This window comes from Scomber japonicus, chromosome 2 (assembly GCF_027409825.1).
Source record: "Scomber japonicus isolate fScoJap1 chromosome 2, fScoJap1.pri, whole genome shotgun sequence".
NCBI lineage: Eukaryota > Metazoa > Chordata > Actinopteri > Scombriformes > Scombridae > Scomber > Scomber japonicus.
In genome coordinates, this window is record NC_070579.1 from 7,196,080 (window position 1) to 7,218,098 (window position 22,019).

At 41.2% G+C, this 22,019-nt stretch overlaps 1 protein-coding gene across 1 annotated transcript; it reads right to left on the minus strand.

Moving 5' to 3' along the window:
• Positions 1 to 947: 947 nt before the first annotated feature.
• LOC128378790 (ectonucleoside triphosphate diphosphohydrolase 7-like) lies at positions 948 to 21,302 on the minus strand. Its single transcript, XM_053338386.1, has 14 exons — positions 21,197 to 21,302; positions 20,031 to 20,120; positions 19,743 to 19,928; positions 15,443 to 15,648; positions 12,390 to 12,540; positions 12,121 to 12,224; positions 11,896 to 11,955; positions 11,629 to 11,777; positions 10,730 to 10,896; positions 9,478 to 9,679; positions 9,123 to 9,242; positions 8,905 to 8,990; positions 4,129 to 4,290; positions 948 to 1,533 (listed from the first exon to the last, which is right to left on the minus strand). Exons 2-14 carry the CDS (start codon positions 20,036 to 20,038, stop codon positions 1,317 to 1,319), a joined length of 1,818 nt encoding a protein of 605 aa, XP_053194361.1. The 5' UTR covers positions 20,039 to 20,120; positions 21,197 to 21,302; the 3' UTR covers positions 948 to 1,316.
• Positions 21,303 to 22,019: the final 717 nt, after the last annotated feature.

Genomic DNA, 22,019 nt, shown 5'->3' on the forward strand with positions numbered 1-22,019 from the left:
GACTAAAGCAGCAATTTGAAATTTGAAAAGCAATCTCTGAGCTTTGGGAAATAATAAGAGACATTTTTCAATATTTACTGACAATTCGTAGACTAAGCGATTACTCAATTATTCGGGAATTCAGATCAATCGATAATGAGAGTAATTGTTAGTTACATTCCCATCCTCCGAATGCTGAAATGCTAACGGTTAGCATGTTAAAATCTGTACAGCCGGCCTCGTAACAAGACGATGTTGCGTTCATGTTACATCTGAGTTACTATCATTTCTTGTCTTTCAACTTCTAGAAAAGCGTTTTTTCCCATCAAACATCTTTTTCTTTAACTTTCCTGAGAGCTGTGATTGAAGTAACGTGGGAGCACTACATAATACAGAAGTACCTGAACCCATCACCAAAGGTAATAAACCCCGATGTAATGGAGACAACGCTCTACTGTCAGTATTCGTAACCTTCACGTGACCCAACGTTGCGAACATACGACCGTCATCATGAGTCGGCTTTGTTTCCCTTCTCTATCGTCCATCTCACGACACAAGCTGAGGCTGATTTACAGGGATTAGTTTTGGGAGATATTCTGTCATGAATTAGAAATGTTGGACACCAGGTTTATAATTTGGTGGCGTGAGATGAAACGTCTGATGATGAATGTCTGAAACGAATTATAAGCAACGGCGGACTGGAATGATTGAGACGGAAGTTGAAATGTTTCACCCCTGGACGGTAAAATATGATGAATCCTAGAGGAAGATTCACAGGTGGAGGAGTTTCATTGCCATCACATGTTGATTCAGATACCCCTCGGTCCTCCAAAAGATGATCTTCAAATATACGCTGAAGTTTAAAGTGACACCAAATTCAGTTTCAACATACGGACACGACTGTTGATCTGAAAATGGAAGAAAACGACTAAAGAGTGGTTGAATCCTGCGATGATGATGATGATGATGATGATGATGATGATGAGTTGATTCTTTCTTTTTTTTTCTTTCTTGAGAATAAAAGTTGAACCCGGAGAACAAGTTTCCAGCCTGAGCTCTGGACTTTGAGTTTAAAAAGCTGCACGATCAAAGAGAGTACACACAGAGGAGTTTGTTTCCAGGCTCATTAAAGCTCGTCTGTGATGTGCTGTGATGCGGTCTCTTGGGTCCCCTTCTCATAAATCCTCCTCAGCTAGCTCACACACCCTTCCGCCCGTGAGAAGGATCTTTTATATCTGTCCTCCGTGTGTTCACATTCTCGTATCGTCGCGGTGTGCAGATACAGTACGGCTAACACATCACGGAGGTCATGAGAACATCTGGAGGAAAAGACCAGATCAGGGGAGGAGAGCTTCTCCCTCCTCCACCCAGAGCAGGTTGAGGGCTTCGGTCTGCCGCTGCTCCCGCTGGTGGATCCTCCGCAGGCGCAGGATGTAGAGCAGGATGGCCAGCACCACCACCAGGATGCAGAGGGAGAACAGGTGGTGGTTGTAGACGAAGGAGGAGCGCAGCCAGTTCGGGTGGTTCTGCCGTAACGTTTCCTGCTGCAGGTCCCTGGAGAGGACATGAGGAGGGGGGCGGGGGGGGGGGGGGGGGGGAGAGGGGGCGGGGGGGAGAGGGGGGGCAGGAAGTGACACGTTTAAAACTGATGAGCATGAAAATACTAACAGAGTTCTGCACATGTGGATCCTTTACTTTCATTCACTTAACCTTCCTGTCGTCCTCCCGGGTCAAATTGACTCCGTCTGTTTTGACTGTTCCTTCTTTCTTCCCTTCCTCCTTCTCGCTTTCTTTCCTTCCTTCCTCTCTTTTTCCTCTCTTCCTTCCTCATCCCCCTTTCTTCCTTCCATCCTTCCTTCCTTCCTCCCTCCCTCCTTCTCACTTTCTTTCCTTCCCTCCTTCCTTCTGTCCTTCCTCCCTCCCTCCTTCTTTCCTCCCTTCCATCTGTCCTTCCTTCCTCCCTCCCTCCTTCTCTCTGTCTTTCCTTCCTCTCTCTTTCCTCCCTTCCTTCTTTCCTTCCTCCATCCCCGTTTCTTCCTCCGTTCTGTCCTTCCTTCCTTCATTCCTTCCTTCCTTCCGTATTTCCTCCCTCTCTCCTTTTCTCTTTCTTTCCTCCCCATTACCTTCCTTCTTTCCTCCCTCCCTCCTACCTTCTATCCTTCCTTCCTTCTTTCCTTTCCTCCCCCCTTTCCTTCCTTCCTCCCTCCCTCCTTTCCTTCCTTCTTCTTCTTCCCTTCCTTTCCTTCCTTGATTCTTCCTCACTTCCTTCCTTGACTCGAGGACAACAGGAGGGTTAAAAAGACGAGTTACATGCGTTGCCTGTGGCGCCCAGAGGCAAAAAAAAAAAAAAAATTACCACCTTAAGAGCATCTCACGGATCAGAGGTTTAATGTGAAAGCAGGATTTGGAGAAAGTGGGTCATGCCTTTGTGTGTAGCGGGTCGGACTAATGTAACAGACTTTTCTCAGGTCTCTGTAAGCAGATCCAGTTGATCCAGAACGCTGCAGCTAGACTCTTAACAAAGACTCAAAATATAAAAAGATCTGATCACATTACACAAGTTCTTCAATCACTACACGGCTGATAATTGATTTTAAAGTGTTGCTGCTCGTCTGTGAATCTCTGACTGAGTCATGTCGGATCTTCTCGTGCAGTACGAAGTTTCAGGAGCTGCTTCTGGACTTCTGTGGCTCCTAAAATTTGCACTAAAGACTGTGAAGCTGCTTTTAGCTTCTATGTAATAAATTAGCTGAAGATCTTAAACCAGAAACAATACTGACTACTAAACCCAGCAGAGCTCTGAGATCTACTGACTCAGGTCAGATAGTCGAGCCCAGAGCTCTGAGATCTACTGATTCAGGTCAGAGAGTCGAGCCCAGAGCTCTGAGATCTACTGATTCAGGTCAGAGAGTCGAGCCCAGAGCTCTGAGATCTACTGATTCAGGTCAGAGAGTCGAGCCCAGAGCTCAGAGATCTACTGATTCAGGTCAGAGAGTCGAGCCCAGAGCTCTGAGATCTACTGATTCAGGTCAGAGAGTCGAGCCCAGAGCTCTGAGATCTACTGATTCAGGTCAGAGAGTCGAGCCCAGAGCTCTGAGATCTACTGGCTCAGGTCAGATAATTGAGCCCAGAGTTCTGAGCTCTACTGACTCAGGTCAGATAGTCGAGCCCAGAGCTCTGAGATCTACTGGCTCAGGTCAGATAGTTGAGCCCAGAGTTCAAACTAAACATGATGAAGCAGCTTTTACACAACTGGAACAAACTACCAGCAGAACTGTGAACATTTTTAAATCCAGGTTAAAAACATTTCTCTTCTCCTGAGCTGCTTATTATTGAGCTCTTTTAACCTTCCTGTCTTCCTAGCTTTCTCTCTCTCTCCTTCCTTCCTTCCTTCCTCCCTCCCTGCCTTCTTTCCTTTACTCCCTTCCCTTCCTTCCTTGACTCGAACACAACAGGAGGGTTAAGAGGTAGTTTAATTACTTTATCCTCTTCATCTAACCCTTTATAACTGAAGGTGACGAGGCACATCCAAAGTGTGCACACTGTGTTTTTGGGAACATTTATTTTGGAACTACTTCCTTTAAACGAGCGTGTGTATTCATCCACTGCACTGTGACTATCTTCCTTTACATTATGGGCTTAAAACTGCCTTGAAATGTAAAATAACAGGATTTTAAACATGCAATTCAAAACGCCATTAATCGCGATTAACTATGGAAATTCTGCGATTAATCTCAATTAAAAAAATGAATCGTTTGACAGCCCTAGTTGGAACTACTTCATTTGAACGAGCGTGTGTATTCATCCACTGCACTGTGATCATCTTCCTTCCTTTACCTTATTGAATTTGAACTATTTAATTTTAAAATCCAGCTTTTGGAGAGGTTTTCATTTCTGTCTCATAAAGAAAATAAATGACTTCAAGTTGAATTCAGGGGAAATTGAGTTGCTCTGAAAGGAAGTGGAGGGATATTATGTTTTCTTTCATCTGTCTCAGACTTTCACACATTCCTCTGAGAGACTGTTGAACCTGAAGGTAAAAATGTCACTTTGGTATGGATTCAAATTCAACACTCTTGACCGACTAATAATAAGCTTTTTATCAGAGGGTACTGTCCTGGTTTTGGTTTGTGTGGATATGGGTGTTACCTGAGAGGCAGGAAGCGGGTTTTGAACAGGATGGCTCCCAGAGTCCACTGGACCTCCTTGTCATAGACCAGCTTGACGGTTTTCAGACTCGGGTAGTCGCTGGGGAAACGGAAACCGGAGTGCAACACCTCGTACATCCAGGCCGACTTGAAACACTGAGTCCTGGTTTAACAATGAGAGCAGAGCGATCAGTCAGAGAGGGATAAGATCACAAAAGGACGAGCACTGCATCTACTGATAACTTTCACTATCTGATACTTTCTCAATTCATTTAATAGTCTTTTGAAAGAGTAAAAAAAGGAAAGAAGGAACAGTCAAAACAGACAAGGTTAAAATTAACTTTAATCCTTCCTTCCTTCCCTCCTTCCTTCCTTTCCTCTGTCCTTCTTTCCTTCCTTCCTCTTTTCCTTTCTCTCTCCCTCCTACCTTCCTTCCTCCGTCTTTCCTTCCTTCATTTTAACCCATGGCTTGTTTGTCTGACTAAAAATGTTCAATATTCTCAGAATATTAGGTCGGCCATCAAAGCCCCCCACCCCCCCACCCCGCCCTTTTTTTAATTTTTTTTTAAAATTTTTTTATTATTTTTTTTATTTTTTTTAATTTATTTTATTTACTTATCTTTTTCCTTTCTATTTGACTTTTTTTATTATTTATATATTTTATTTGTTTTTATTTTATTTTAAGTCTCCCCTTTATTTTACATAAATGTTTTAATTCCTTTCTCTTTGTGAGGGGAGTTTACAATCTGTACTGACTGAAGGTATATATATATATATATATATATATATATAAATATACACAATATACATGGCATATTAAATATAATGGACAGATTCAACCAATGCCGGAGATCAAGTCAGGACATTGATTCATTTATTCTGGTCTTGTTGATACTCATATACGAGCTTTTATTATTTATTTATCTGTTTTTATTTCTTATTTTTACTTTTCTTATTTTCTATCTTTACTTTTAATATATATTATATTCATTTAATTTTTCTTCTATTATTAAGTGTTATTACTGTTAATATACTGTACGTGAAGGGACTGTAAGTTTTGTGTAATGTTGAAAGTTTAAAAAAAAAGAAAAGTTCAATATTCAAATACCCAATTAACCATAATTTGAGAACTTGTAACCATCAAATATTTGACTTTTTTTTTGCTAAAGTGATTCCTCGATTATCGCAGGAGTTAAGGATTCATTTTCCAAAGGGACAGTAAATATCATCTGGCTGCACAGCTGCACCTCCAGCTGTCTCAGAGCTGCAGTTACAGTCCAACATGCGCCACCTGCTGGCCAGAAACGGAACAGCAGCTCAGACCAGCAGATGTAGATTCACTAGTTTGAATCTAAGTATTAAATTTGACACTTAGTCTTTTTTCTTTTTTTCCTTTTTTTTTTTTTTTTTTTTTTTTTTAACAGGTGTTCATGTGAGAGTCTCATCTTTTATTTTTAACTTGCAAAGTATTAAAACCAGGGGTGTCAAACATCCGCCCCGACCCACTTCCTCTCTTCTTTTCCTTCCTTCTTTTCATTCTTTGTTACTTAATTCCTTCCTTCCTTCCATCTTTCCTTCCTCCTTTTCTTCCCGTCTTCTTTCCTTCCTTCCTTCCTCCTTTTCTTTCTTTGTTCCTTCCTTCCTTCCATCTTTCCTTTGTCTTCTTTTCCTTCCTTCCTTCCACCTGTCCTGTCTTCCTTCCATCTTTTCTTCCTTCTTCTCTTTCCTTCCTTTCTTCCTTCCATCTTTCCTTTCTGTCTTCTTTTCCTTCCTTCCTTCCTTCCTTCCTTCCTTCCACCTGTCCTGTCTTCGTTCCATCTTTCCTTCTCCTCCTCCTTTTCCTTCCATCCTTCCTTCCTCACTCCTTGACTCCTTCCTTCCTTCCTTCCTCTTTTCCTTCCTTCCTTCCTCCCTCCTTTTCTTCCTTCCTTCCCCTTTTCCTTCCTTCCTTCCTCCCTCCTTTCCTTCCTTCTTCCTTCTCCTCCTCCTTTTCATTCTGTCCTTCCTTCCTTCCTTCCATTTGTCCTTTCTTCCTTCCTCCCTCCTTCTCTCTTTCGTTCCTTCCTCTCTCTTTCTTCCCTTCCTTCTGTCCTCCCTTCCTTCCTTTCCTCTGTCCTTCTTTCCTTTCTTCCTCTATTCCTTTCTCCCTCCCTCCTACCTTCCTTCTTCCTCCCTCCCTCCTTCTCTCTTTCGTTCCTTCCTCTCTCTTTCCTCCCTTCCTTCTGTCGACCCTTCCTCCCTCCTTCCTTCCTTTCCTCTGTCCTTCCTTCCTTCCTTCCTCTTTTCCTTCCTTCCTTCCCCTTTTCCTTCCTTCCTTCCTTCCCCTTTTCCTTCCTTCCTCCCTCCTTTCCTTCCTTCTTCCTTCCTTCTTTCCTTCTTCCTCCCTCCCTTTCTTCCTTGACTTGAGGACAACAGGAGGGTCAAATAGAAGACTTGCTTGTTGTTTGTTTCTTTCCTCCCTTCCTTCCTTCCTTCCTTCCTTCCTTCCTTCCTTCCTCTGACCCCTCTGATTAAAACTGTAGCATATATAACTTACTGAATACTGAGAGAGAGTGCAGAGTCATTCTACAGAGAGAGTCTCCTTTGCTGAATATTTAAATCATGAACTTTGGGTGAAGAAGTAATTTTACTAATCAGCTGTTTATTGGTGCGACAGGTGGCCGTGACTATTCCTCCAGACATTCACACTTAGTCTCAACATAACTGATGATGACCAACATGGCTGACGAAGCTTTTATATCGAGTCCAGTTCACAGATATTTAAAAAAAGGGAAAGAAAAGTTAGAAATACATTTTTTTTTTTAAATCTTGCAGGAATGAAAAAAGTCTTTGGTGTTTTACAGATGGTTCAGGTCAGAAGAATGTTGCTGAGGAAAGCTGCACTCTTTAATCCCTTCCTTCTGTCCTCCCTTCCTCCTTCCCTCCTTCCTTTCCTCTGTCCTCTTTTCCTTTCTCCCTCCCTCCTACCTTCCTTCTTCCTCCCTCCTTCTCTCTTTCCTCCCTTTCTTCTGTCCTCCCTTCCTCCTTCCCTCCTTCCTTTCCTCTGTCCTCTTTTCCTTCCTTCCTTCCTTTCCTCTATCCTTCTTTTCTCCCTTCCTCTTTTCCTTTCTCCCTCCCTCCCTCCTACCTTCCTTCTTCCTCCCTTCTTTCCATCCTTCCTTTCCTTCTTCCTCCCTTCCTTCCTCCCTCCCTCCCTTCCTCCCTCCTTCTCTCTTTTTCATTCCTTCCTCTTTCTTTCCTCCCTTCCTTCTGTCCTCCCTTCCTCCTTCCTTCCTTCCTTCATTTTAACCCAAACCATGATCACAGCTTCACACCTTAAAACATCATTACGGATAATCGTTCATTAATCTTAATCGAGGTTAAGAGTTCGATTAATCGTGATTTTGATTTTTGCCATAATTGCCCAGCACTAGGAGAAGGGTATAAGTGTACATTCAAGGAGGGTCATTAGTTAGTATGTATTTTACATAGTCTACCAGTCTAGTTTTAGATGTTCAAGGAGCCACCCTGTCTAGAAAAACATGTTTACGAATGATAAATAGAATAGCTGGCAGAGCCCCAGAAGGATTTCACAGTATGCTTGAAATGCTTATCGGAAATATCTGACCTTTCTGTAAAAGGTATAAGAACCTTGTACTCAGTGTCTCGTGCATGAGGACATGAACCGAATAGCTTGAATAAACCGTGCATGCTTCGAGAGAAAGAATTCCTGATTTGATTCATCAGCATGGAAACGCTCATCATCAGGTCATGCTCTTGGTCTTTATTTAATTTTCTCTTTGTCTTTACAGCTTGAATAAAATGAGAGAGTGAAACTTTTAATTATGAAATGACTCCACTTCAAAATAGTGTCCAAAAAGTGTCCATTAAATAAAATGGAGATGAACTAAATTAATATGTTTCTTATGTTTTTTGAACACAGACAAACACAAAAGTGATGTGAGGGCTTAAATTAGTGACACTTATCAATATAAAGCAGACTTTTCCTTTATTCATCTGGAGGCTGGTCTGATAAACACAGAACAGCTCCCCCTTGTGGAGGCTCACACAGAGGTGCTTCACATCTAAAACAAATCCTTAACCCTTAAATACTGTTCAGGGTCTAATTTGACCCATTTTTCTACATTTGAGAGAAGAAAAAAAACATTAAAAACTTTTCTTTTAGTTGGAAATTTCACATATATTTCACTTTAATCAGTGTAATAACAATATTATATTGTGTATATTATCACTCAATACCAATATTACTCTTAATAATGTCAGGATTATTTTTTATTATATATTTTTTACTATTTATGTTCTCATCGTTTTTCGTACTTATTATTTATTGTTCTTTATTCTTTTCTTATTGCTGCTCTTCTATTTTACCATCCACCTGCTGCTCTAATAATGCAAATTTCCCCACTGTGGGACTAACTATCTGTCTACCCACAACACCGACATGTTTGTTTGAATCCCACAGCTAATGATTCAAGATTCAAGATTCAAAACATTTTATTGTCTTGGGAAATACCTGACATGCTGTATACTCTCAGTTGCCAAGTGTCATCACAACTGCATCTATCCTGCATAATGTCTGATGATCCGGGCCCAGCATTTAATATACGTGCATTAAGAAAGAACTTCACCTCATCTTTGAATCTTCAAGATCATCACAGAAACATCTGCTCTCAATGAAGAAGACATTTGTTGAGGATGAAGACGAGTGAAGAAGAAGAAGAAGCGAGAAGAAGAAGAAGAAGAGGAAGCAAGAAGAAGAAGAAGAAGAAGAACTTACTTGAGTCTGCTGATGTCGGCCTGCTGAGAGAACAGCTTGTTGTCCAGACGCTGTTTCAGTGTCGACCACCTGGTGGAGCAGTAGTCCTGCAGACAAACCAAAAAACAGACGCCAACCTTTAAACTCTCCACGAACAAATAATACCAAAAAATAAAAAAACAAAATCAGAATTCTTCTCAACCCAGTTACAGTTTTTTTATCATCATGTTTGTGGTTACCGTGGCGAACTTGGAGTACTTCTCGCTGTCGTACTGTCCTCCGATCCTCAGCACGTCCTCCATACAGTAAAAAAACTCGGAGAAGCCGTAAAACTCGCTGTTGCTGAAGTTGATCGGAGCCTGGAGAGACATTCAAAGCGTTTAGAAGTTAAATTCAGGCATTTCTAGGATTTCATTATTTCATGGTTATAGAAACAAATCTAAGCTCAGTGGCAGCGTCTTGATTTATTATTAGTTTATATAAATGTAAAAGGATGCTGCACATTTATAGATTTATGGTAACTATGCAAGTTTATTGAGACTAATTTCTTCAGACCTTCATTACACTATAGTGAGGCACACTACTGAGCCATACCTGGTAGACACCTCCGGGTGACATGGTGCCGTTGTGCAGACAGAGGAAGGGTCGTACGGCTTCCTGACACCGAGCCCAGTCGCCCTGACCCCTCACGTACAGGGTGCGGTTGTCCCGGGAAACCGTGTCTGACAGACCGACCGGCAGACACGGGTCCAGGTAGGGCTTGTCCTCACTCAGGCCGGTCTGTGCGGTTAGAAACCTGGAAAACAAGGGACACACTCAATCAGTATTCACACAAAGGGGTCAAATTATGTGCATTTAAATAAAGGATTTAACAATATAAAGTGTAACACATTAGCATGGATAAAGAAATATATTAGAATAATAGATAATAAGTAATGGATTCCCAGTAAAAACCGCTAAACTATATTCTACATTAAGTACCATCTGGTTGGATTTAGCAAAAACGGCAAAAAAGATTCAGTTTCTCAGAAAATCCCAACTCTCTGTTCCTTTAAATAATAGCTCAAGACTTTTCTGTTTTTATTAAATCCAAATTTTAGGGTTAATATCTCACTCTTGCCGAGCGAGTTAAGATGATGATAGTTCACACAACACATGGTGGTTTTTAATAATCAGTCGGTAAACTCGGCATTGTCTGATGCAGGCTGAAAAATGTGCACTTTTATTTACAGTTAAACGTGTGTTTCAACTTCTGTCAAACTAACGGAGCTGCGGTGGCTTCCTGTGTAAGTTTTCAATTATTGTGCGCTTCTCATTATTATTAACAAACAACGCTGGAGCTTGTAAAATTACGGGAGATTCCCGGAAGAGAAGACAAAACGGGAAGGTGGCGGGAGATGGGTCTAAAATACGGGAGCAACCTGGGAGAAACGGGAGTGTTGGCAGCTATGTTCTCATGTAGTCCAACTGCTACATGAACGACATGCATCTGCTCTGTGAGTCACGGCTGCAAACACATTAAGACATTTGAATGCCAATTAAGGCCTTATTTTTAGATTAACAAATCTGTGGGAACCCTGAGTTTTCCAGGTCAGCAGGTGGCGGTAATGCACATATAAGCTTGTTTGTCAGCCGCCATTAAAACTTAAAAGAAGAGAAAAAAAGCTTCCACACTGCTACAGATTTAAAAACAACCTCATTCACTCTAAATCAGCCAACATGGCAGAAGGAAACGTTACTATAGATGTGAAAGAAGCTGATTTTTAACAATGTGATGCAGGAGGAATGGCAGCATACGGAGGAGGAGGAGGAGGAGGAGGAGGAGTTTGTGTGTGTGCATACGAACCTGTTCTTAGCCAGTGTGTTGTTGAGTAGCTGATCCTCGTAACGCTGTCTGGCCATGTTTCCTCCAAAGCCGAGGAAGGTGGTGACGTAGACTCGGTACACGTGTTGCGTGTGCTCCACATCGCAGCCCAGGTTAAACTCGGCGAGAACGCTCTTCCCCGCCTCCTCCTAAAAAAACCCCCAAACCAACACATTTAGATGTTACACAAAACCAACACCATGGATCAACATGATGATGAGAGTCCTGCTGTGATAGATGTTTCACTCCTTACCAGAGTCATTATAGTTCACTAAAACTAAAACTAGCACTGAAGAAATAGTTTAATCAACTGAAATAACAATAAAAACTAAATAAAAGCTTCAATGAACAACACAAAAATAACTAAATCTAAACTGAATTGCAGATAAAATCAGAACAGGCTAGGTGGCAGCAGAGCGGACGCCAAATAACGCACAAGAAGAAGATGATTAAACATGTAATTTATGATTTTCTAGAAAGAAGAAGAAGAAGAAACAGAAGAAGAAGAAGAAGAACAAGAAGAAGAAGAAGAAGGAGAAGGAGAAGAAGAAGAAGAAGAAGAAGAAGAAGAAGAAGAAGAAGAAGAAGAAGAAGAAGAAGAAGAAGAAGAAGAAGAAGAAGAAGAAGAAGAAGAAGAAGAAGAAGAAGAAGAAGAAGAAGAAGAAGAAGAAGAAGAAGAAGAAGAAGAAGAAGAAGAAGAAGAAGAAGAAGAAGAAGAAGAAGTGCCAGGCAGAAAATGAAACTAAACTAAAACTACTTCATCACTTCTTAAACTAACTAAAACTAAACTGGAATAAAAATCACAAACTTAAAAACTAGGAAAAAAATGTAGAAAACTAATGAAGATGTAAAAACTATGATGTAACAACCCAGCTTCTTACTTGTTCTGGTGAGCTGAACGTGATGGCGCTGGGAACCTCGTAGGCGATCTGCAGCGAGGCTCCGCCCATATCTATAATGCCCACTGTGCGCCGCCTGCTGATTGGCTGCTGGTTCTGCGACCCCGTCGTCACCTCGACAGTGGCGTCCTCTGAGAAACATTAAGGAAACCATTTTAGCTTTTTTTAATTTTTTAATTTTTTGCACATCTGAAGAGAAAAAAAAGGCCTCATAAAAAACCTGAGCACACGATTCCCTTCCACACTCACCGTCGTCAGCGTGATCAAAGCGACCCAACACGAAGTTAATACCGATCCATGCGTACACTCCTGCAGGATTCAGCAGCAGCAGCAGAAACATGTCCGATAAAAAAAACACAAAGCAGGCGAGCAGCGGTTAGAAAACATAAATCCTGCAAAGGTTAATGTTGCATTCCTTTAATTTAGTAAATAAATACTCCAATAGGCCTGTCTCCTCCTCCTGCTCCTCCTCACCTTCCTGCTTCCCTGAGATGACCTCGGCATGCGACTGTGAAAACAGGAAGTCAAACTCCAGAGGAACATCGGTGACCAGGTCCTCCAAGATGGCCGTCTGTTGGCTACACACAGAGAAGTACAGTGTTTTTCTGACTATCGGCTTCTTAAATGTGAAGATTTACAGATTTTTCTTTCCTTTGTCATAAATGATAGAAAACAAGACAGAGATGATAATTCTACTCTAATATTAAAAATTTAGTCTCAACAAACCATAACGTTCCTCTTACCTCTCTGGCAGCAGCCTCATGCCGGCGGTGCAGAGGATGTAGAGCGGCGTCTCCTTGTGTTTGTTTTTCGGGACGTGAGCGGCGGCGAAGCTGAGGAGAGGATGGAGGTAGTCGCTGGCCTGCGTTGGCGTCTTTGCCAGAGTGGAGATACCTAAAAAACGACCAAGACAATGCCGCCATTTAGGAGTAGGCTTAAAACTTTCCTTTTTGATAAAGTTTATAGTTAGGGCTCTTAGAGCTCTTAGCTTATGCTGCTATAGGCTTAGACTGCCGGGGGACTCCCATGATGCACTGAGCTCCTCTCTCCCCCTCCCTCTCTCTCTCTATCCATCCATCTATATCCATTAACATTCATGTCCTATTAATGCATTCAATAAGCTAAACTTCTTCCCTGGAGTTGTCTGTTTTCTAGCTCCACATAGTGAACACAGGAAGTGATATTTCACCACTTGCGTATGAAGACGTCTACGTGCGCGCCCTCCAACAGAGCCGCAGCCCGACATGCATGGGGGGACGAGGGCCCGTTTATCGCTGCTTGCAGCTTTAATTATTATTACTCATTTATTTATTTATTTTTGGCAATGAGAGGTGGGGAGGTGGTGAACTATCCAAAAAAATGGAGGAACAATTTTTTTTTTTGCTGTAGAAAGTATGTTGTTTTTTTACTTTGTACATATGTTGCTCTTGCCATTAAATATAAATTACAAAAAAAAAAAGATGAATTCAGCCATGTTTTTATGCGTTTAATTTAACGATGTTTCCAATAGCACCACTTCTTCCATTAACAGTGCTACAGTACAGTACATCCCAAGGGTTCAAAGTGCCACGTAGACTTTAAACTGTTGTTCCCAGAGCAAACTGAGTGTATCTAATCTGTCTGCTGTGACTGAGATAACATGAAGTCACAGCTGGTGCTGCTGAATGACGGAAAACAGCCACACAGTGATCATCAGGTATGTTATCAAACCTTATAATATTTTTCTTTTTTTAAACCACCATGTGTGTTCTGTCTTATCTCTTTCACACAGTCTGTCTTTCACACTTTTTTTTTGGCTGTGAGTCCTAAAACACACACACACACACACACACACACACACACACACACACACACACACACACACACACACACACACACACACACACACACACACACACACACACACACACACACACACAGTGATAAGCAATGATCCTGTTTAACAATGAATGAGCTCTGACTGACTGACTGACTGTGTCTCAATGGAGCTATTGTGAAGTCCCACATTAAGAAAACAGCCATGATTCCCGCAGACGAACGAGACACAAGAGTCCTTTTCACCGCTGACTTCGCTGCATTGACTCTGAAATTATTAATAATATAGAAATGGAATAAATACAGTAGCAGCCGTAACTTCATGGCTGGTTCTTGATGAAAAATGGCTCCGTTTTCTGTCCCCGAATGAGTCTATAAAGATCTCACTACAGCTGTTTAGGGTAGCTAGGGTAACTAATCATACTGTAGATCAGTTTCTTTATCAATTGACTAATCATCAGAAAACAAAGGGAAAATGCCTCTTATGATGTTAGAGTCAATCGAAGTCTACAAATGTCGTGTTTTGTGTGATTAATCGTCCAAAAAATTTAAAAAATATTCAATTTAAGGTCATGAAAGAGGCGTAAAAGCTTCCAGTCTTCACATTGGAGAAGCTCTAACAAGTAATTGTTGGTGGTTGTCCTTAAAAAAACAATAAACAATTACTGAATTATCAAAATAGTTGCAGATTTATGTGGATAGACTAATTGTTGCAGCAGACTTTTTGTATCTTTTGGTTCTTGATCAAAAACGGCTCAATTTTCTGTCCCAGAATGAGTCTGTAATGGACTCTCTACCAGTTTCCCGATCAATTGATGAATCATTTGGTCTATAACATATCAGAAAACAAAAGGAAAATGCCTGTTATGATCTTAGAGTCAGAGTGATGTCTACAAATATCGTGTTTTGTGTGATTAACCATCCGAAAAAAATCCAAAAATATTCCATTTACAGTCATGAAAGAGGCATAAAAGCTTCCAGTCTTCACATTTCAGAAGCTGTAACAAGTAAATGTGAAGAAGGAAAGAAGGACAAATAATCTCATTATCAAAATAAATGCAGATATCTGTCATCGTTGCAGCTCTACAGCTCTCTCTCTCTCCTTAAACCCCTAATCGACCGAGGCCGTTCCTGTGCCGCCGGTTCAAGGCCAATGCTTAATTTGGAACCGGTTTTCCTGTTTCGACAGACAAAGAACTGACTCTCGGCCAGAAAAACTGGTTCCACAGTGGCCCCAGGTCTTTGTTGGACTAGAAGAACGAACTGTTTACGTCATTAGGCGGGATTATCGTGACCAACCGAAACAACAAGACCAGTTCCAGTTAATGGAGAAGGGGTTTTATAGTCTTATTTAGTGCTGGGCAATTGTGGCAAAAATCAAAATCACGATTAATTGAACTTTTAACCTGGATTACGATTAATGAACGATTAATCTCCACCCTTGATGAACTATGATGTATTTTCACAGTTTCTTTAGTTTAGTATTTTCCACTGCTGCCCTCACACATGAGGATCTTTAGGGAGTGAAAATAAAGATGTTTTAACCTTCATGTCGTCCTCCCGGGTCAAATTGACCCCCGTCTGTTTTGACTGTTCCTTCTTTCTTTCTTTCTTTTCTTCCTTCCTTCCTTCCTTCCTTCCTTCCTTCCTTCCTTCCTTCCTTCCTTCCTTCCTTCCTTCCTTCCTCATGGTTTGGGTTAAAATGATTACTGGAGACAACTTTTCAAATTCCTTAAAGATATGCAACCTTTGCTGTCATGGCAACAGTGAACACCATGATTAACTGGCATGAGCAAGATTAAGTCGATTAGAGTTTCTAAATGTCGGTTTCGATTGGTTTGATTGTGTCCAAGATTTTTGGCATAGTAGCAATTTAAAGCAAAGATGTGAACCTAAAATCTAACCTACATTAACTAGAAGGCATTAAAACACCCGTTAAATGACGATAACGGACTAAAAGCCACCGGTTCGTCCTCCTCACCAGGTTTAATCTTCTTGACGACCGGTTTGCGTTCGCGGTCCCTCATCTGTCGGATGTCCAGCAGGGTGTGGGGGTTCCCGTTGTGGGGGGGCCAGTAGTACACGAAGACCCGGGAGCCGCTGCTGCCACAGTCCACCACGATGCCGTAATTCAGAGCCATGTTGAGGACGTCGGTGGACTCCATGGACTCAGCGATGGACAGATACCTGGAGGAGAACAAAACGGAGAAACAAGATGAGTGGAAGTATTTAACTACACAGCTGGATACGATGTGTCGGCTCCTTTCTACAGAATTAACGTCCAAAATGATCACTGTACAACTTATTCAAGCATTTTTATATAAAGATTGTTTAATGTGTTCATTTTATAGTTGTTTCATCTTTTATATTTGACTATTGCTCTTAAACCTCCTGTTGTCCTCGAGTCAAGGAAGAAAGGGAGGAAGAAGGAAGGGAAGGAGGGAAGGAGGAAAGAAGGAAGGTGGGAAAGGAAGGAAAGGAGGGAGAAAGAAGGAAGGAAGGAAGGAAAGGAGGGAGGGAGGAAGGAAGGGAGGAAGGAAGGAAAGGAGGGAGGAAGGAAGAAGGATGGAAAGGAGGAAGGAAGAAGGATGGAAAGGAGGAAGGAAGGGAGGATGGAGGAAAGAAGGAAGGAAGGGAGGATGAACAGAAGGAAGGAAGAAAGGACGGAAAGGAGGGAGGAAGAAGGAAGGAAGGAAGAAAGGATGGAAAGGAGGGAGGAAGAAGGAAGGGAGGATGGAGGAAAGAAGGAAGGAAGGACAGAAGGAAGGAAGGGAGGAAAGAAGAAAGGAAGGAGGGAAGGAAAGGAGGGAGAAAGGAAAGGAAAGAAGGGAGGAAAGAAGGAAGGAAGGAGGGAAGGAAAGGAGGGAGAAAGGAAAGAAAAGAAGTGAGGAAAAAAGGAAGGAAGTGAGGAAGTAAGGGAGGAAAGAAGGAACAGTCAAAACAGACAGGGTCAATTTGACCTGGGAGGACGACACAAAGGTTAACCCTTTACATCCTGTTCATATTCTCATACTCTCATAGACTCATAATTAATCTCTACACCAATTTTCATTCATAAATTCCCCATCAGTCATTAATAAATGTTCGGAAACGTCTGGCTAAAAGAAATGTTTTTGTTTGTGATATTCTGTTAATTTTTATTTGCTTAAAACTGGAAACTGGGTTTGGAAAGGTGCTATAGAGATAAAAGTTTTTTATTATCTCCATATAATAATCTTCTCTATCCTGCGGACATGTACACAGTCAGTGCGACAGGTTTCATTCACACTGCCGAAGCCCACACAGAAATATTCATCATTATATAAGATTCCTGAAATACTAGCAGGTGTCAGAGTGATTAAACACACCTCAGTCTTCTTATGAAATAAATATAAATATCCTCATTTAAAATCAGGATGTGACGGTGTTACATCATTTAATCACAATATAAATGTGAGTGTAATTCAGGTACTGAGAATAAATGTGTCATTAAATTACAATTTACCCTAACAGGTGAACTTAGATCTTAGGAAGGAGGGAAAGAAGGAAGGAAGGAAGGAAGGAAGGAAGGAAGGAAGGAAGGACGGAAGGAAGGCAGGCAAATAGGAAGGAAGGAAGAAAGGAAGGTTGGAAGGAAGGAAGGACAGATGGAAGGAAGGAAGGAAGGAATGATGGACAGAAGGAAGGAAGGAATGATGGTCAGAAGGAAGGAAGGACGGACGGACGGACGGACGGAAGGAAGGAAGGAATGAAGGAAGGTAGGAAGGAAGGAAGGAAGGAAGGAAGGAAGGAAGGAAGGAAGGACGGAAGAAAGGCAGGCAAATAGGAAGGACGGAAGAAAGGCAGGCAAATAGGAAGGAAGGAAGAAAGGAAGGTAGGAAGGAAGGAAGGACAGATGGAAGGAAGGAATGATGGAATGATGGACAGAAGGAAGGAAGGAATGATGGTCAGAAGGAAGGAAGGAAAGAAGGACGGACGGACGGACGGACGGAAGGAAGGAAGGAATGAAGGAAGGTAGGAAGGAAGGAAGGAACGAACAAATGAATGAAGAAAGCAAAGAAGGAAGGACACAAGGAAGGAAGGAAGGAAGGAAGGAAGGAAGGCAGGAAGGAAGGAAGAAAGGAAGGAAGAAAGGAAGGAAGGAAGGAAGGAAGGAAGGAAGGAAGAAAGAAAGGAAGGACAGATGAAGGGAACATTTACCCTAACAGATGAAAACATTGGTTAGAAAATTAGAAAAGCCATCAAATGTCTTCATGATTAAATCTACAGAGTAACTTTTCTCTGGTTGCCGATAGAAACACCTGCAGTCAGAGTTCAACTTTACTTTTTATCTGTCTGACTTCAAAACATAAAACTGTTCTCACATAACTGGTTATCATGTGTTTACTGAGCATGTTGCAGCTGTGAACAGTCACAGAGTGGTTTACATAACAGAGGCGGAGTGTGTGGTATTTGGTTACAACATTAACAGATCAAGAGAAGCTTAGTTAGAATTAGGACCGCAACCTGCAACTAACTCACTTTCATTACTGATTCATCCGAAACTTATGTTCTCCAGTAACTGTTTAGTCCTCACTCTAAGGCCCCGTTTATACGTAACCGGTTATTTAGACCAGGGGTGTCAAACTCATTTTCATTCAAGGGCCACATACAGACCAATTTGATCTCATGTGGGACGGATCATTAAAAAGATGGAAGGAAGGAAGGAAGGAAGGAAAAGAAGGAGGAGAAGGAAGAGAATACAATAAGGAAAGATGGAAGGAAGAAAGGGAGCAAGGACAGATGGAAGGAAGAGAAGAGAAGAAGGAAGGAAGGAAGGAAGGAATGAAAGATGGAAGGAAGGAAGGAAGGAAAGAAGGACTGATGGAAGGAAGGAAGGAAAAGAAGATTGGAAGGAAGCAATGAAGGAAGAAAGGTAGGAAGGACAGACGGAAGGAAGGAAAAGAGGAAGAAGGAAACTGGGCCGGATTGGACCTCTTGGCGGGCCGGTTCTGCATGTTTGACACCCCTAATTTAGACGCAAACGGAGAATTCGCCCCTGAAAACGATGCTGTTTAAAAACTCTGTTCAGCTTAAGTCTGAGTCAGTTACCCTGGCAACATACTCCGTGAACCTAACCTGCTCGCCGGCAGGTTTTCTTCAACTAACCCTGAGTTTCTCCTCCTTTTTAGTTGAAGCCTGCAGACTGAAGGAGCTGTCAGACATGGTGTGTCCTTTTCTTAAAGAGTGTAAACGGAAACTTTTCTGATAACGGACTGGTGTGCATGCAGTTTTTTTTGTAAACGGAGAGGATGAAATGTCCGTTTATGAAAATAGCCGGGCACGTGTAAACGTAGTGTCAAGTTTCCCTCCACTCTAACACACCTGATTCTAATCATTAACTTGTTATCAAGCAGCTGAAGCTCGTCAAAGGGCTTCAGAATGAGTTCATTATTAGAATCAGCTGTGTTAGAGTAGAGGAGAAACCTGAAAAAAGCAGGGCAGTAGCTCTACAGGAGACCACTGCTGTAGGAAATGTGATACAGTAGTAATTTATTATCATATATGTCAAAGAAAAACAGCAACTAGTCACATTTAAGAGGCTGAAACTCTTAAAATATATTTGGCATGTTTGCTTGAACAATGACTGAAATCAGTAATCTATTGTCAAAATAGTTACTGATTCATTTTCTGTTGTTCAGTCAGTGAAGTGACGGGAAGTAGCAGAATAAATAAGTCATTCACAGTTTCCCAGAGCTCGAGGTGCAACTGTATCTCCAAACGTCTTGTTTTGTCCAGATCAAGAGCAGCTTAGTTAGAATTAGAGCTGCAACTTTAACCCTTACTTTCATTACTGATTAATCTGCCAGTTATTTTTACCATTAACTGGTTAGTCTAGGACATGTGGGGAAGCTTAGTGAAGAAATGGCATTCACAATAGCAAATACTCACATTCGAGAAGCTGAAAATTGACTGAAACGACTAATTGATTGCCAAAATAGTTGCTAAATTCTTTTTCTCTAGTTAATTTGGTTTATATAAAAGCTGGAAAAAGGCTTTCACAGCTCAAGGTGATATATTAGAATGTCTTTTGTTTTGTCCAGCCAATAGAAAAACCTAAAAATATGCAGTTTTCAGAGGTGTAAGTAAAGAAAAAGCAGCAAATCCTAAACCTGTAGAAGCCATCTGTAAACACCAAGAGATTAAATGACTAGAATAAACCTAAACATCGTGTGTGTGTGTGTGTGCGTATGTGTGTGTGTGTGTGTGTGTGTGTGTGTGTGTGTCCAGCTCTTAAGCAGTAAGTGCATCCGTCCACTCACTTGTTGAAGTGGGCGTCGGGTCGCCTCTGGCTGCCCCACAGCTGCCTCTGGTAGGTTCCCAGCAGGAGGAGGGCGGAGGTGAAGAAGAGGATCAGCAGCAGGAGCAGCCTCTGTCTGGGAGCACAGCCCAAAGACAGCAGGGACACGCTGCAGTACCAGGAGGCCGGCAGGCAGGAAAAAGTGATCCTGTCGCGGAGGGAGAAGAAAAAAGAAACATAAATGATGGAGACCCAAACATCAGGACTTGTCACAATAACTTTCTAATAAATGCTGAAGTCAGTTTATTACCTTGCCATAAGTCTGCGTTGGGAAAGTACAAGATGTCACAGTCGTCACCTCATGGTGCCAGGATCCTGTCCAGAGTGGGATGCTGGTATTCTGCGTGAAGGAAAGATTTAAAAAGAGAAGTCTTTAACAATGTAAATTACGAGTTCCCTGATTTTAAGAAAATACAATAAAATATCAATCTGGGGACTTTTAGTGTGCCAAGAAGAGTTACGACAAGCCTGCTCTGTGTCTTAGATTTATTTTTATTAATTTCTGTATTACTTTCTACTATTAACCACAGATATAAATATACAGTGTAGGATATCTGCCACATTTACAGTCACATTCCCTCTTAGTGTTTCCCTGTTGAGCTGTGGTGGAAGTATAGTAACAAAAAGAGGCACGTTGGCACTAATAACGCTGTGATGTTGAAACATATGGACTTGATTTGCCTCATTTGAACAGCTGAAGCTTCACATTATCCTCAAATAAATATTTAAATGCTTATTTGTTGTTGTAAACACATTATGAAGGGATCTTCTACTAGTCAGTATGAACAGAAGGAATGATTACATCAAGAAAAAACAGGTTTCAATGTTCATTTAAGGCTCCTGATTTGCTCAGTGATACCTGTAGCTTAGCCAGTGAGATCAATAAATAACTAATCTATAAATAATGACAGAATAACCTTACTGTACATTATAGTATTCCTCTATTTCTCTTGGTACACTACTGTTATAGCCTCAAATTTGAGCATTACTGCTACAGGCTACAATAAGAGTGGATTATCTGGTAGTTATATAACTATAAAACTGTTGCATAAAACAAAATAGTGGGACACAGAAACCTACATTAGCTCCAATAGCAGCTAGTGTTGGTATGTTTTAATGACGTTTCTAGTCAATTACAAACAGGTGTCACGTCGAAATTGGTAGCCCCGTTAAAAAGTGTCCCCCCTCTACTCCAATATAACAATATAACCACAACCAGCTGTCTGAAGAGGGGCTTAACTTTAACCCTAAATCAACTAACCTGCAATCATAACCTAACTTGGATGTGATGGTATGATAAAACACATTTTTAACAGAAAAGAGACAGAGGGGCATCAATTGAGACGGGGTACGAACTTCGATGTAACACCGGCAAACGCAACGGTTCCACTGCTGCTGTATAGGATATAAACTCACCTAAAGAAGCCTCTCCTCCGCCATAACTGGAGTGTCCGTGTGTTAAATGTGTTGTCCCTTCGGTGGAGACGATGGTTATATATCTCCTTCTCTCACTTAAACTTGAGACAAGATTGTTTTTTAAAAAGAAGAAGACGGCGAGGCGTTAAAGGGAAAGAGAGAAGAGAGAAGACAAGACGGATGCCCAACAATCTTCCGGTTGGCATACGTGATTACGTCAGCGATAGCGAACACGTAGCTGGGTTTGAAATGCTGCGTTCAAAACCTTCAAACGCAGTAGGAAAAATGAAGACGCATGTTAAAAATGTATGGTGGCCGAAATGCAAAACAACAATTACAAAGCGTGAAAACACTTTTACAAAGCTTGAGACAAAAAACTTTTTTTTACATAATATACAACAAAATTATATATTTTAACATTTTTTATTTTATTTTATAATGATGGTGGAAAAATGTCTATGGCTCACCGATAACAGACATACAGTATACAGAAATTACATAAACACCCTAGAATCCATAAAATTACATAAAATCATTTCCTATACATAAAATACATAAATTATGTGAAGCATAGAAGTACAAGTACATAACACTTCCTGTGTGCTCATTGATCATTGGCAAGTGTTTAAAATATTAATTGCACTTGGAAAAGGATATATAGGAATAGTTTGTGTTTGTGTAACATTTCTGTATGAAATATTTTGCCCAAATAATTAAATTATTATTCCCAAATGTCTCTTTTTCTTGTCCTCCTATTTCATGAAGACCAGATTTAATATGTTCATCTGCTTAGATCAAAGTATTATAGTTTATCCAATATTGA